Source organism: Typopeltis vanoorti, chromosome 2 (genome assembly GCF_054136105.1).
Source record: "Typopeltis vanoorti isolate ZY-2024b chromosome 2, IOZ_Tvanoo_1.0, whole genome shotgun sequence".
Taxonomy (NCBI): Eukaryota; Metazoa; Arthropoda; class Arachnida; order Uropygi; family Thelyphonidae; genus Typopeltis; species Typopeltis vanoorti.
In genome coordinates, this window is record NC_143550.1 from 79804386 (window position 1) to 79821056 (window position 16671).

The following is a 16671-nucleotide window of genomic DNA, read 5'->3' on the forward strand; positions in this document are numbered from 1 at the left end:
TTTTTCCAGGACTGCTTCTTTAACATCTAGTGTCCACCATGGTATTCTTATTTTTTTGTCCTTAAAGAATGTTTTCTTCAGTTTGTCACTGAGACTCCAAATTTGGTTCTGTTTTCAATTTGTTTCCTTCTCTCTTCAATAATGTTTGCATAGTTGAGTCAGCAATATACCTGTAAAAGCTTCTCAACTTTAATTCTTTTTAAAACTTTCTTACATACTATTCTTTTCAATACGATATCCATTTTGCTCATTGCAAAGTAGAGATTCACTGTCAACCCATTTCTGAATGCAAGCCTTAATCAATTTTTCCAAAATCTTCACAACTCCTGAGATTCTAATTGGTCAATAGTTGGATACATCGGTCTTTGCACCAGCTGTGTGCAATGGAATTACTATACATTCTTTCCATTCCTCTGGAATCTTCCCTGTTCTGATAGACTGATATCTATTGCTGAATTTTTATTCAGTTTTTGTAACAGTTCTAATACCTCATCCTCAGACACCTGAGTGTTGATGGCTTTTAACAAAATGGGCACTCATTAGTTGAACAACCTCTTCTGCATCTGTAACTCTCATGCCATCTACATTCCGAAGAGTTATTCTTTCAGATTCATTCTTTCTTTTACTTGCAGAATATGAATAGAATTCTTGTGGATTGTCTTTAGCATGCAGAGCCAGTTTCTTTTCATACTCAGACTTTGCTTCCCATACAACAGTTGTTCTAGCCTCTGGCTTATAATTTTCTTAATGCACATCATCCTTATGCACACAGTATTCCTTCCACATCATCCTTTTCTTATGAATCTCTTGCTTAATAAGATTACACATCCATTTCCCTATTTATTCTTCAAACTCTCGGAACACATTCTGATATGGCATCATTTAAGTATTGTTTAAATGCTTCCCATGCACTATCAACATTCTTCCCATCCGTCAACCAATCTCATTCCACTGAACTTAGCATTCTCCTCAGTTTGTCATAATTTCCTGCTTTGCAGTTCAGCATGTAACCTTTTCTGGATGGGACATTCATGAACTTAGTCAACTTCCCGAATGAGTACCGCATGATCGCTGTGACCAACCGAGGGCAGAATAGTTAGATCTTTAACTGAAATGCCCTCTGAAACTATAATTAAATCTAACACTCTTTGACTTAGAGTTCCTTCTGTCATGCTCTTAACACCCTATGCCAAATTAATTGGAAAAGTATACTTGTTCCTTACATCATACCAAAACCTGGTATGAATGGAAATTTAAAGAAGCATGTGAAATTTTGATTACCTGACCTAATCTTAATAATAATGGTGGCTTAAAAATCCCAAGAATTTGACTGGCACACATTCAGCCCACTTAGTTCACGTTTTCTAGCAAACCCTGACTAAGCAGTTTTTCAGCTTTTATTGGCCACGATCCATACTGGTTTGTTCTAATTTATGTCTAGTTATACAAGTAAAAATTTTTTTTGTGTGAACATGTTGCTCTCTAGCTTAATTTAATTTAATTTTGTAACCTAATAGATAATAACATAATGACAGGACTCTAGCTTTGATGTAGTAAGGTTTTTTTTTTTTTTTCACCAGAGGTCAGGCCAGTAGTTTTAATGGTTGACTAAATCAATGTAACTTCAGCATACCATGTAGATTGTAGCAGCTTGTTTCTTTGTATATATGTCTATACTCCAGATAATGACCTTAATGCGAAAGTCGAAATGTCAAGTGATTATTTTGGTTTATATTAAACTGAAGTCTTACTCTAACACTGTAGTTGTTTCCATAATTTTGTAGATGTATTCTGATCACCATGTAAGCATGAAGAAAAGGCAAAATAATTCATTTGCATTAGGGAGGTTCTAAGACTACAGTAGCAAATTATAGACCAATCAGTATCTCATGGTGGTACTAGAAAAATTGGTAAAAAAAAAACAATTCAAGCATGGTAGATATAAATATGATACTGTATGGGGGTCAGCATGGCTTTGTGAAGGGTCAGTCATGCCTCAGTAACTTACTAACTGCTACACAATGTTTTCGCTGGATTTTGCAAAGGCATTTGACAGAATACTGCATGGAATTCTGTTTCACAAATTAGAACAAATGGGGATGGATATGACGCTGGTTAAGTGGATAGGAGGGTGGCTGCTAGACATATCAAAAAGTTATATATGGTGGGGGGTTCCCATAGCAGTACCATTAATCTGTTTGTAGAATTTCCCCCCCCCCCCCCATGTAAAGTAACCTGCATTCATGGTAAATTGAAATAATTCAAAAATATCTGGGGGAAATTTAGACTTGATTAAATCAAGAGTGTCTATAAGTGGTACATTGGTAAATAGGGAGGTGACATCGAAACTAACCATTATGTCTGAAATTTTTAGGATTAGGACATTAGTGAAAAGGGCAGAAACGTCAAAACTGACTAATAGGTCATCTTTGTCGAGTGTTATGTTTTTGATTTTGTTTATAAAGTGTTGTGTGTTTTTTATGTAGGAGGGGGAATGACCTACCAACTCCTTGAGTGTTGCCGCTAATTTCTTGGCTAGGTGGTAATTGGGCGTGTCTATTCCTTCCACTATTGGTTGAAGGGGCACATTTTGTTTGTGTATTTTCGGAACCCCATATATTCTGGGGGGGGGGGGCATAGTGGGGTTTGAGTTTTTTAACTATATCTGGTGGCCAAAAAAAAAAAAAAAAAACTAAAGTCCGGTTACTTCGTGTGGCAAAACAAATTCTACCTACAAAAGGAAGGTACAGCCATGGGCTCACCATTATCCCCCCCAATCGCGAACTTCAACAGGGAAACCTTTGAGCAGAGGGCTCTTGATTCCGCCACGCTTCGACCGACAATCTGGCTCAGATACGTTGACGACGTGTTCACGATCTGGCTGCACGGGCGACAAACGCTAAACACATTCCTCAGCCACCTAAACAAACAACACGAACGCATACAATTTACCATCGAAATCGAAAACCAAAATTCGCTCCCGTTCTTAGACACACTAGTTACACGTCTTCCTTCAGGCAGTCTATCCTTCACGGTCTTCTACCGAAAACCGACACACACGGGCCAATACATACATGCGAATTCATACCACCACCCAGCACAAAAATATGGAGTCATAAACACCCTTAAAAACAGAGCCACAACTATTTGCTCTAACCAGCAAGCCCTGAAACAAGAACTAAAAATCATTAGTGACACATTCATAAACAATGGCTATAACAAAAATACTGTCAATAAAATACTCTATAAAACCACAACAAAAACGAATCTAGATTACAGTAAAACCATAGCCATCCCATACATTAAAGGGTTAGCAGAAAAAATCAACAGAATCCTACAACATTACAACCTCAATGCCACATTTAAACCACCCACTAAACTTAAAACCATATTCAGCTCCTCTAAGGATCCTCTCCTCCCATTAGCACACCCTGGAGTCTATTGCATCCGCTGCACCTGTAACTTACCGTACATTGGTGAAACAGGACGGACAATCCCTATACGCAAGAAAGAACACATTAGACACATTAAATATAACCATTATGGTGAAGCAGGCCTCTCAGACCATGCACTTAACACCTTACACCAAATCAACTGGAAAAGCACAAAAACATGGTACGAAAGAAAATTTAAAGAATCCTGCGAAATCCTGATAAACCACCCAAATATCAACAATAAAGATGGTATGAAAATTCCAAGGATCTGGATGGCACACATTCAGCCAACCTAATATGAAAGATTCAACATGTCAGGACTCTAGCCAATTTGCTAGTATTAGAAACCATTCCACTCCAACTGGATGGAATGATGTTAATATATGTATATAGTAGACAACACAAATAATAGGACTCTAGCGTTGATGTATAATTTTTTTATTTTATTTTATTTTATTTTATTTTATTTATTTTTTTATTTTTTTTCACCAGAGGTCAGGCCAACAATTGTGGTAGCGGTTAGTCAGTGTCTTTAACGAACCAGTATGATTGTAGTATAGCTTGTTTCTTGTGTATATTTGTACGCTCCAGAAGATGACCTTGACATAAAGGTCGAAACGTCGAATTGTAAAATTTTAGTAATATTAAACTAAAGTTTTTATTCAAACACGGTAGTTGTCTCCATAATTTCCAAATATGCACACAAATGCTATTCTTGGGGCAGAAAGTACTGTGTAATGTTTAGTTTGGGCAGTGGTTTCTGAGGTTGAATGTTGTGGTTCTGATAGGAGTTTCAATTGTAGTTTAAATGATTTTAGGTGGTGCAGAGTGTTTTATATTGCTGTTTAGCCAAACAAATATTGGTGAAGTGGATACAGAAAGTTTTTTTTTTTAATATGGATTAATGTTGGCAGGTTTTTTTGTTTCATTTTTGTTGTTTTTTTTAAATGTTTTTTTATCAGATTTTTGTTGCTCTTTATGCTTTTTAGGATTTTTTTCAACTTTTTTTTTTGTGGGAGAATTTTTGTGATCCATAGGAAAGTTATATTTTTTTGAGCTCTGATCCATTCTTCGTGGGGAGGAAGAGAAAAATGAAAGGCGGGCATGCAACAATACTTGACAGACTTGTAAACAACAGGTTACTAGGTTTCCTTCCATGTGCATATGTGGCCTTGACAGTTTTTCCCTGCAATCACTCTGCTTAGTCTTCCTCCATTCATGAAAGTAAGCGGCAGCAGGATTTCATGCTAGCTCGTTGTGAAGTCTCGAGATTGGTTGCTAACAGGTTTGGTAATGTGCACTAAGCAGCGACCTGTTTTACTGTTGTAGCCTAAAATTGATGGGCCGGGGGGGGGGGGGGGGTCTGGGATCCCCTACAGCAGTGCTTCCCAAACTTCTGGATGTCAGGGCCCCCTTTGGAAAAATTAAAATATTTCATGCTCCTCCCCCCCCGGAAAAAAATAGTAATATAGACATATATTATTATAATATTTATTATATTTATATTCAATACAAAACATACACAGGGAATATTACAAAAATCAAAAATCAAATGTGGAATATCACGTGTGAAAGAGAAGGATGGTGAGAAAGAGAGGCGGAAAAAAAATGTTAAAAAATCATTAAAAAAGAAAAGAGCGATTTGAAAACCGTACCGGATGTTAAAAGGGACGAAAGTGAGGCGAGAGTGGCGGAAGGAAACAAAATTGAGAGAACGAATGAAACTAGAAATGGCGTGATGCAGAAATCGAAAGTGAAAAAATCGAAAGAATGAATGATGATGAAAGTTAGATGTATGTTGGACTGAAAGTACTGGAACAAAGAAAGATGAAGGAGAGTGAAAGTGAGAAGAATGATAGCGAAAGTTGGACATATGTTGGACGAAAGTACGGAAACAAAGAAGGATGAATGAGAGTGAAAGTGAGAAGAGGGGGCCGAGAGTTAGAAAGTTCGAAAGATTTAATGATAGAGAGAATGTGTTGCGGGATTCGGAAGTTGAATTGGATTGGATGAGGCAAGAAATGAAATGGATGCGGAATGAAATTAAGAGAATTCAGGTCAAAACTATTAAAATAAATCATGATGGCATGAAAGAGTTAACGAAAGATGAACGAGTGGCATTGTATGGTGACTCCATTATTAAAGGTGTGTTAGAGGATAGAATGCACAAGGTATGTTTTCCAGGTGGTAAAATGAGTAGAGTGATTGAGGCATTGGATATGAGGTGGGAGCGAGCAAAAGAGTTAATAGTATTAATTGGTACAAATGATTTGAGAGAGAACAAAGAGCATGTCAGAATGTATATCAGGAGGCTGCTTGGAAGGATAAAAGAAAATAGTGTGACAGGAAGGGTAGTCAGTAGTGTGTTGCCCTAGGTATGACTGTGGTGAAATGAGGCGGAGAGCAAGGATTATGAATGATATGCTGGCTGAAATGTGTGAGGAGATGGGAGTACAGTTTGTTAATGTGTGGAATGAGTTTGAGGGACGAAGTGAGCTGTATGGGAGCGATGGACTGCATTTGAGTGGTTATGGTGTGAGTCGCTTGGAGAGACTGCTGCTGGAAGGTAGAGAAATGAATAGAGAGAATGAATCAGATCGAGAGGGGAGTGATGTGGAAGAGCAGGAGAGATTGAAGAAGTGGTTATGAATGGGGAAGTGAGTGGTATGAGTACAGAAAATGAGAGAATGGGTGTGCAAGAGGAGCAGGGAAACAGGGAGGCTCAGGGTGGACAGGGGTACACAGCGTGAGAAAGGTGGATGCTCCAAGAGGAGGTGAAAGCATGTGTAGGCAGGAAAGGAATGTGATGACCAGGGATCAAGAGGAAACATTTGGAATTGAAAAGGGTTCTGAAATGAAGAAGCAGAAAGGGAAATGGCCCCAGTCGAGCATGGAGAGATCACATCGAGTGAGTGGTATCAGTGGAACTAGCTGTTGTGTTTGTATACCAATGCTAGAAGTATAAGGAACAAGGCAGATGAAATGGTTGTACTAATTGCGTCTGTTCACCCAAAGATTGTCGGAATAAGTGAGACATGGTTGGATGAAGACGACATCCTGACAGCAATAGAGATGGAAGGGTATGATATGTTTCGGAGGATAGAAGGGGTAAAAAGGGAGGGGAAGTGCTATTGATGATAGAGAAAGAGTTATGTCCATACAAAGTAGAGATGCAAGAGGGAAATAGGGCCAGTAGTTTTGAGGCAGTATGGTGTGAGATAGAGGTGAATAGAATCAAATATTTGGTGGGATGTTGTTGTAAACCTGGTAATGGATGGTGGTGATAGTGAAATGTATAGTCAAATTAACTAAGCAAATAAGAAAAGGGTGATCATTATGGGCGATTTTAATTATGTCAATATAGACTGGAATGATGAGATAGCAACTGGAAGTAAAGAAAATGAGTTTCTTGAGTTTTTGAGGGATAACTACTTCAGACAGTATATAACAGAGGGCACACGAGGATTAAGGGTCTTGGATTTGGTCATCTCATCAGAGGATGTAATTATAAATGAGGTGTCAAATCATCCACCAATTGGTGAGAGTGACCATGACGTGATTACCTGGGTGGTTGCCAGCAGTGCAAGGACCCCCTGTGAGAAAATGGTATATGTGGAACTACAAGGGGGGGGGGGGGGAGTGATTATGAAAAGCTCAGGGGACAGCTTGCGGGTGTAGCGTGGAATGAGGAGTTAGCTGTAAAAGACATCAATGTAGCTTGGGGGATTTTCAAAAACTATCTAGTAGATGCAACGTCTAAGTGTAGTCCAAGGGTGAGAAGGTTAAATAAGGTAGGTGTGAGATGGATGAATAAAGAGATTAAGCATGCGATAAAGAGAAAAAGGGCATTGTGGTGGCTGCATAAGAGAAGTGGAAATAACCAATTTCATGAGGTCTACAAAGACCAGGCAAGGAGGGTGACTTGGTTGGTTAGAGTAGCTAAAGAGAGGTATGAACAGCTGTTTGCTAATGAAGCCAAAAAGAATTCTAGGGAGTTCTTTCGATATGTAGCCAGCAAAAGAAAGAATGATTATGGAAGGATGACATTGATTGAAGAAAATGGTATAAAGACAGCTGTTGCAGAATGTGTGGTGGAGATACTTAATGAGTAGTTCATAAAGATCTTTCAATCTTGTGAATGTGACTTCATGGAGAGATTGAGAGCAGATGATGATGGGGAGAAGAGACTGACTGTAAGTGAGCAAGAGGTGTTTGGAGAGTTGAGTAAACTAGATGTAAATAAGGCTGTTGGACTTGATAATATATCACCACGTATTCTGAAGGAATGTGCCAGAAAGTTGACACCTGCCTTGACATATTTTTTTAATACGAGTCTTGCACATGGTCAAGTTCCTAAAGAGTGGAAGGAGGACAAGATTGTGCCACTTCATAAAGGAGGTGATCGAACTCAAGCATCAAACTATAGGCTTATCTCTGTGTCAGGTGTTGTGGTTAAGTTGTTGGAGAAGCTTGTGAGAACTAGGATCCAGAGTTGGGTTGACAACAATGGTATAATCTTTGATAGACAGCATGGATTTGCTAAAGGGAGGTCATGTTTTAGTAATCTACTTACTAATTACAATAAAGTGACTGCTTCCTTGGACAGAGGAGAAGGATACACAGTAATATACTTGGATTTCGCAAAAGCTTATGATAGAGTAGCACCTTATGATAAGTTGACAGTCAAACTAGAGCAGATGGGGTTGGATATTAGAATAGTGCATTGGATTGGAGACTGGCTATCTGATAGGTATCAACAAGTTGTGTATGGGGTGCAATATCCAGGAAAAGGAAAGTCACTAGTGGAGTGCCTCAGGGATCTGTTTTAGGGCCATTACTATTTAACTTGTATGTTAATGATATTGGCAAAGATTTGGATGGAGATATTCAGTTGTTTGCAGATGATGCAAAGTTGGGACGAACCATAAAGTGTAGTGAGGATGTTGTGGCCTTGCAAGAAGACTTGAATAAAGTGAGTGATTGGGCACGGAAATGGGGATGAGTTCAATGTTGCAAAATGTAAGGTTTTAAAATTTGGAAAACAAAGATGGGATGCAGAATTTATGCTTGGTGAGAATATATTGTTGGAAGTAGAGGAAATAAGAGATCTGGGGGTGATAGTGGATAAGGATCTAAAATTCATGGGACACATCGCCAAAATTGTGAAGACAACACAAAGGCTTCTGGGAATGATGCGGAGGACACTGAAGTGTAGAAGTAGGGAGATTCTTGTTCCGTTGTATAAGGCTTTGATTAGGCCACATGGACTATTGTGCCCTGATTTGGTCACCAGGTTTTCAGAAGGATGAAGAGATGTTGGAAAGGATCCAAAGGTGACTGACTAAGGTAGTTTCTGACCTCTGGAAATGTTGAGTATGAGGAAAGATTGAGAAGATGTGATTTGCAGAGTCTGGTAGAGAGGAGGAAGAGGGGAGAGATGATAGAGACCTGCAAGTTGGTAAGGGGTTGTTATAAGATCAGTGGTGGAGAAATTCTGCAGAGAATAGTGGGAGATCAGGAGAAAACCAGAGGTCATCCCTGGAAATTGTATAAAGAGGGTGTGAGTAGGGGAGTGAGAGGCAGGTTTTTTTCATGCAGAGTTGTGAATGATTGGAATGCCTTGCCTGAGAGTGTGGTGTCTGCAAGGAGTTTGAGTGTGTTTAAGACACGGTATGATGAGATGTATGTGTGATGAAAAGACCTCCCAGATGAGTCTTTGACTCCATGAGGTCTTGGGGTAATAATAATAATAATAATTTGACATGGCACATTATCTCACATTTTTGCAGTACAAGCACATGAAACGTAAAACGATTAGTAATAAAGAAAGAATTAAAAACATAAAAGAAGTTTAATAACAATTTAATGTGATGGATGTGTTTCAATACTGCTACACCAATATCATATGAAATATTTGAAACTGCAATTCTTAGATTTCTGCTTTGAAATGAAACTTATATGAATAAGCATATATTTACTAATATTCATTAAGCACCGAAATACACAGGAAGCAAAATTTGTGAACCCGCACCAATGTGTGATTTTTTTCCATTAAAATATAAAAAATAACAAAAAAAGAAATAATAATAAAAATTAAATACGTTTCTTTTAAGATAAAAAAAATCTACTTAGTCTTAAAAGATTTTAAATTTCTTTTCATTATTTCACGGGCCCCCCTCAACAAAACCTACGGCTCCCAAGGGGGCTGCCGCCCTCAGTTTGGGAAGCACTGCCCTACAATGTGATTGGTATGTTATGGAGATTATTACTCTCGCTGCATATAGGCAGGTGGTCAGAAACTGGAACCCTTGCTCTAGTGACCAAACATGGCACCAGCCACTTCAGTCCTCTAATAAGCAAGGTGGTGGTATTTCTCTGGGAAATGAAAGACATCTACCACCTAGAGGTCTAGTCAGCATTTCTTGCAACTAGGGAAGGTATCAATTTGTGGTGGTAATGCTTACCAAGTTTGCCAGAGCCCCATTTGTGGAAACAGGCTATACAGCAGGAAGGTGGGAATGACTAGGCTGTGAAAGCATATATAATGTGCATCATCAGCCCTTAACCCTGCGGAAGTCGATGTCGAAAAAATTGCAGCTTAGGTCGTATCCAAGAGATACATTCATTACTAGTATGTGCTGAAATGCCATAAAACTTAAAAAAAAAAACACTGCAACTATAATACATGATGGTTTATTTATTTTGAGTTACAATCTTGAAATTATTGAACAAAGAAACAAAGAAAAAAAAACAACTAAACCAATACTCTACTGACATGGAGTTCGCAATATCTCTCTGATACAATTTACTATAAAATATCACAAACATTTACATAATAAGTGTTAAACTAAACTGATGGCATAAACAGTGTGGAATATCACTAATAATATATGTATGCACAGTTAGTCATGACCTCCAAGCTATAACTGCATATGTGTAAGTATATTTATATTAAAATTTGTTTGTATCTGTCAGATCAACTGCGATCTATGCAGGGTTAAGTTTCCCCTAGTAAAGATCTAGTAATGAATTTATCATTCATTCTTTAATTACATCTCTGATTATTGTCCTGGCCATACCTGGTCTTCTTCTGAACTACTCCTTCAGGAGTACTGCATTATCAGCATATTTCAAGTTGTTGACCTACTTGCTTCATATTCTTATTCTTGACTTCAGATTTAGAAAATGCACAAAACATTTCCAGTGTTTTGTGCATGTTGTCCTCAGTATACATGAAGAGAGAGTAAACATTGTTACCGAACTCCCTTGTATAAATCACACCTGATAATGTGTTGAGGAAACCCATTTCTTTCACCACTTTCCTTAATTTCAGATGTATGCTGGACATAATCAAAGGCTTTAAAATGATCTGTAAAGCACATTGTCAGAGTAATTCCCTATACTTCTCAATGATTTGCTAAAAGCAGATTTGATTTCTGGTTCTTTCTCAGCCCTAACTTCCCTTCCTCAGCTTTGACCTCATTCCTGTTTAAAATAATAATCTTTGGTAGAATCTAGTTGCTTGCATCTTTCTTGTGCAGTAGCACAAATACTAGCCTTTTCCAGTCTTTTAGTCACATACCTGTCCCCCATATCCTTATAATCCATCTGCAAAGCACTCTTATCTCTCCATTTTGTTATCTTAAAGCCCTACTTGGATTCCACTAGCTCTTGTGGATCATGTTGGTAAGCTCCATATATTCAGATAAGAAAAAAAAAATCTATAATATGTATGTGCACATATTCAGTTTTCCTTGTAACAGAATTTCTCATGCCAAACAAGCAGTTTTGCATTTCCCGAAAACTGTCATTTCAGTAAATTACAATAATATAAAATTATTATAATTTACAGGTATCTCCGAAGACTCGTCACAAGAGACCCAAACTGTCAACACAATCTATCATACCTTTCTTTCCATATATCCTTTAACTTTCATGACATACACAACTCATGAATTCTGTACTGTACATAATCATGTAAATTCAAATCGCCCAACAATGATATCTTTGCCTCCATTGCTCTAATGCACATATTGGTACCATACTGACAGTATCATATTTAAAAAAAATTAATAAAAGGTTTACTTTCAAAATAAATATTTCAAAAGGAATCATCCTTAATTCAGTAAATCACACCCACATAAAACAAAAACTATAATGAGTTAACCTAATACTAATAAGCTAAAATATGAAAAAATTGCTTACCATTCAGCAGTGCTAATAACACAACACACAATATGCCACCTCACAGTTTTATCTGTCAGACTGCTGGTGCAGAGATATCTAGATGATTTGTAACTTGCTGTATTTATATAAATAATTCTGGAATATGATTTACATTTTGTAAGCAATTACATATTTGCTGTATTTTTCTTTTTTTAAGAAAATGATGAAAGATAATAATCTAGTACGTCACTTAGATGCATGTGAAACAATGGGTAATGCAACTGCTATCTGTTCAGATAAAACAGGAACATTGACAACAAATCGTATGACTGTCGTGCAGAGCTATTTTTGTGGTAAGCATATATATATATATATATATATCATGACAATTTATTTTAAGATAAAATAACTTTCTTGTTCATAGGATCATGTACTGTTAAATATTATAGCACCTTCAAGGGAATCATCCAATTGCTTCTTAAAGAAGACATAACTAACTAGTTTGTATGCATTTAAACAATAATAATTAGCTGTACTTAACTGGGATAATAGGAAACCCACAAGCAAAAGAATGCTTAAATTAAAGATGCCAAGAAATTATATTATTGTTTAATCCTTTACCAAGTGTAAGCAGTGTGTGTGTGGGGGGGGTGGGGGGGTATCTTGGCTACTTGTATATAGAGGCTAATATCCTCTCATTAATTGCCTTAGTATCCTACAGTGCAAATCCTTTTGGGTGTGTATAATGCTATGCATTATGGGAAGAACCACTACTTAGACCAGTTTCAACCTTTATTGAGGTGAAATAGTAAAGAGATGTTCATCATAAGCCTAGAATAGTTAGTATAGAGATGCAAGAGAATGATAGTATTAAGAGGAAGAAAAGACAGATGGGTAGTATGAGAGATTTTTATGTCATCATGTTGCCAAAGGCTATCCTTTTCTCTTTTTCACCAGTCTCCTGCAGCTGAACAACTTAAAGACTAATTGAAACTAAAGTCCAAAAATGAGTGATACCCAGTTGGTTAGCCTTATCTTAGTTAACTGCCTTGAGTTGGCCTGCTCTGTCTGGGATATTGCTCTCCAGTAATCCCTGCAATTGACCAAAAGACCACAGTGATCTATTTTTTATTTTGAGAGGGTTTTTTTTTTTAAATTGTTCCATATTTTAAAAAACCTCTCATAATGAAAATAGACAGAATTTTATCTCTTCCTGGTGAATGTTGCATGAAGTTTGTGGTCTACACCACCTAGCCAAAAATTTTGTATCTCCTAAAATTCTTCTTTCTAAATATAATAAATCATCTATAAATGCCATTTTTATTTATTATAGATGATTACACGGGACAAGAGTGTAGCTGTAGAATGCATATTCTACTGGTTCCAATATGTGACAGATGTCACAGATTGGATCTCTGATGTTAAAGTAGCTCCATTTGATGATTTTTACTAGAAAGTTGATCATATGCACTTCTTCAAGCTGGATCCCCTCCTGTTGGGGTATTCTTGGAACTTCTGTAAGTTATAAAACAAATTATCAGTACCCAACTATGGAAGTTCATGGCAAAAGAGGTTAAAGATTTTCTTATACTAAGTTTGGCAGTTGTAAAATATTATGTTAATTAGATAAATGTCTGTGGCATTGTTAAATAATGTTAATTATTGAAACTTAACTTTTACTTTACTTAACTTTACTCTGTTCAAACTCACTAAGTTAAAGCTGTCAACTATGAAACTTCCCAAAACAAATCTTACCGTGACCAATTTATGCCCCCCCCCCCCAATTGCTATTAAATAAACTTTGTATTATAAGTAAATTTAATGTGTGCAGCCCCCACTCTCATACAAATCGAATTAGAAAATTTATTTTTTTATCGACTGTGCCATCTAATTTGATTACATTTTGTTAGAAAGTTAGGTTGAGAAAAACAGGAATTAATCACTAAATATATTCCAATTTTCTATATGCAAGTCGTGACTATTAGTATCTTTTATTATGCCTGCAGGTTCCCATTTTTTTTTTTTTGGAGACAGTGCATTAGCCAAAGGAACAGATCAGGTAGTTACAAAACAAAAACATTTTTACTAGACAAGAAGTATATTTACACTAGAGAGACTTTGCAATTATCACACTTAACCCTTTTTCAAACAGGTAATTCAGTCTGTATGACAAAACTCCCAATTACTGGGTAAACTCATTAAACTTGAGCTATATGCATATTTGCACACTGCATAAACAGATTAAATAAAATCCTTCCCTCAAATACCAACATAAATATAGCCCGGCTATATATGAATTCTTAATAGCACAGCTCCCTATATTAAACTAAGTGCACATTCACAATCTTAGCAGACAAGTTCTCTAATAATATTCTCACAAAACTTTGTGACTTAGTTAGTGCCTTATATATACATGTTTTCTTGTAGGCATATTCATGAACCTGAGATTCACTTTCTAACTAATTACAAAAATATTGCCTACTTACATATTCACCATAGATAAAGAGTCCAAAATACAGCATACTTCTTCAGGACTTTAGCATCTTCTTTTGGTAAACTTCCTGGCTGCTTGGACATCATAGGCAGTTGCTAGTAGATCTTTCCTCCGTCGGACATTCAATATGAAACCAGCCATAATTACTGCTGGGCTTGCGTGTTATAACTCGAGGAAATCGGTTTGCTGTGACCTAGAGACGAAGGTCCTACAGATTTCGATGGGAGAAAAGCCTTGGTGACAAGCGGAAGGAAAAGTCCCTGACGACGACCAGAACCAAAAGCCCCGACGACGAATATTAAAAAGGTCCGATGCCGACCTGAAGAAAAGCCTCTGACGATGACTGAGAAAAAAAAACCCTGAGCCAAGGGCCACAATATCCTTTTATGGAAAAATGTCACCCTTTGTTCTCTATTGCTGTCTTTTTGGGATTAGCCTCTAGCGATGAAATCAATTCTGCCTGATTGGTCAATGATGGTTGACCATGCAACCTTTGGTTGGTGTTTTGTCATCGCTAATCTGGCATAATCCCTACTTACAGCTATACAGTCAATGTATATGGGGGGCAAAATGCCTCTCTGCAGCCCTGTTTTCATGTTCTTTAGCATATGCAATCACATGTAGCTTGTATGTAAGATTGTAGCAATGCCGATGTGTTTCAGCCATAATTAGCCAAGAAATTTAGAGAAAATTTAACGGCAGAAATTTATCACTGTTCATGACAACAATTGGAAAGTTGAAACGAAACAGGAACACAGTTGTGATCGTCGATGACAGCGCATGTGCATCCACTGAACTCTACATAACTGGAATGCTGTCACACACCACAAGGAAGCAAGAAAGAAATCGCGTAACTCAGAACAGAGAAAATTTCCAGAAATGAAAGTAATAAAAAAACTTATATTGGCGTATAAGACACACCCTGTTTTTCAGACCTATTTTCAAAGAAAAAAAGTGTCTTATATGCCGGCAAATACGGTAATTCATTAAATGAGTTTTTTATATCGGTTTTTGGGATACTGTTTCAGGTCGTGGTTACTGCCTCTTGAACATTTTCAGTGGTGTTTTATTGCTTTCCTTTCATCGGCAAATGAAGTCAGGGGAAGAGAAAGAAGTCACAGGATATTAAATCAAGTGAATACGGTGAGTGATCCAACACACAAACTTGGTTTTTGCTCAAAAACTGTCTCACAATGTTCGAACGATGAGATGGTGCATTATCGTGCAAAAGTGACCAGCTGCCTTGATCACAATATTCATGCTATATACAATGAATTCTCACTATCAATCACTTCAAAACTTCGAGATAAAACTCACCATTGACCGTTTGGCCAGGCAGAACGAATTCTTTGTGGATAATGCCCTTGGAATTGTAGAAACAAATCAGCATTACTTTTGATTTCTCCAAGCAACTTGTTTTCGGATGCCCCTCTTCTGGTGATCTCCACTCAGCACTTTGTTACGGGCTCATACTCGAAACACCACATTTCGTCATTACGAAACAATCATTTCAAGGAAGTTTGAGTCCTTATGAATGATTTTAATGAGGTCCTTGTCTCAATCAAAATGTTGTGCACAGTTGATTTTGGAATCCCCAATTCATCTTCAAGCAATCTCACAGACAATTTTGGGTTTTCTTTGATGAAATCATGCACTTTTTGGATGTTAACTTCTCTCGCCCAGCTTTTCGTCATCCTCAAGCATCTCACGACCACTTTGAAATCACTTAAACCACTCGTAAACTTGATTACGGGATAAGCATTCATCACTGTATGCTTTTTGAAGCATTTGATGTTGCGTTTCGGTAAAACGTTTACCAAGTTTAACACAAAAGTCAATCGCAGCTCTTTGTTTGAATCTCATTTTCTGACCGTTCGTCAAAACACACTGTCACTCTTTGCCCTATAACTCGGCTTCTAATGAAACAAATGTCATAAATAGTTGACATAACACAAATGAAGGTTGCAGCTTTCGACAAAAAAGATACAACAGATGGCACAACGAGTTTCTTCTATTGTCGAAAAGTTCGGTTTCTTTTTGGACAGAGGGTGTACATCAACCTTGGTATCACTTCTGGGTCTGGCTCCCACTGATGAGGCCTCAAATAAAGCTTGAAACCAGTCTGGGTAGTAACCCTTCCCATAATACATAGCATTATACATGTCTGTAAGGATATGTGCAATGCATTATGGGATACTAAGACAAGTGATGTGAAGTCATTAGCCTCTATGTACGAGTTGCCCAGTCGTGAAGTTCCTTCACATGCAAACTTTTTTTGCTCGCTTGGATAGAGGAATAAACCAAGAATATAATTTCTTGGCATCTTTAAATTATAGTATAAACGATTGGAAAAACTTTCTACATGTATTTAAAATTTCTTTGTTCCACTTGTTTCTATCTTTCCAGTTCTGTCTCTGTGTTGATATTTCTAATGATGTTACTGCATTCTATACCCTTGCATTGGTTTACTATGAACCAGCTTCTCTCTTTATACAGGTCGTTCAGCTTTTTTCTTTTGAGGAAAGCCTGTTTCTTTCCCCATACAACCATATTCTGTTTCTCTGCTCATTTGAATTT

General features: G+C 37.3%; 1 protein-coding gene across 10 annotated transcripts in view; it reads left to right on the plus strand.

Moving 5' to 3' along the window:
• PMCA (plasma membrane calcium-transporting ATPase 3) overlaps positions 1-16671 on the plus strand; it is a 1392263-nt gene that overhangs the window by 665235 nt on the left and 710357 nt on the right. For all 10 annotated transcript variants that reach the window (XM_090412026.1, XM_090412017.1, XM_090412079.1 and 7 more), the window contains one exon: positions 11818-11953. In XM_090412026.1, coding sequence (XP_090268152.1) covers positions 11818-11953 — 136 coding nt within the window. The remainder of the gene's footprint in view (positions 1-11817; positions 11954-16671) is intronic.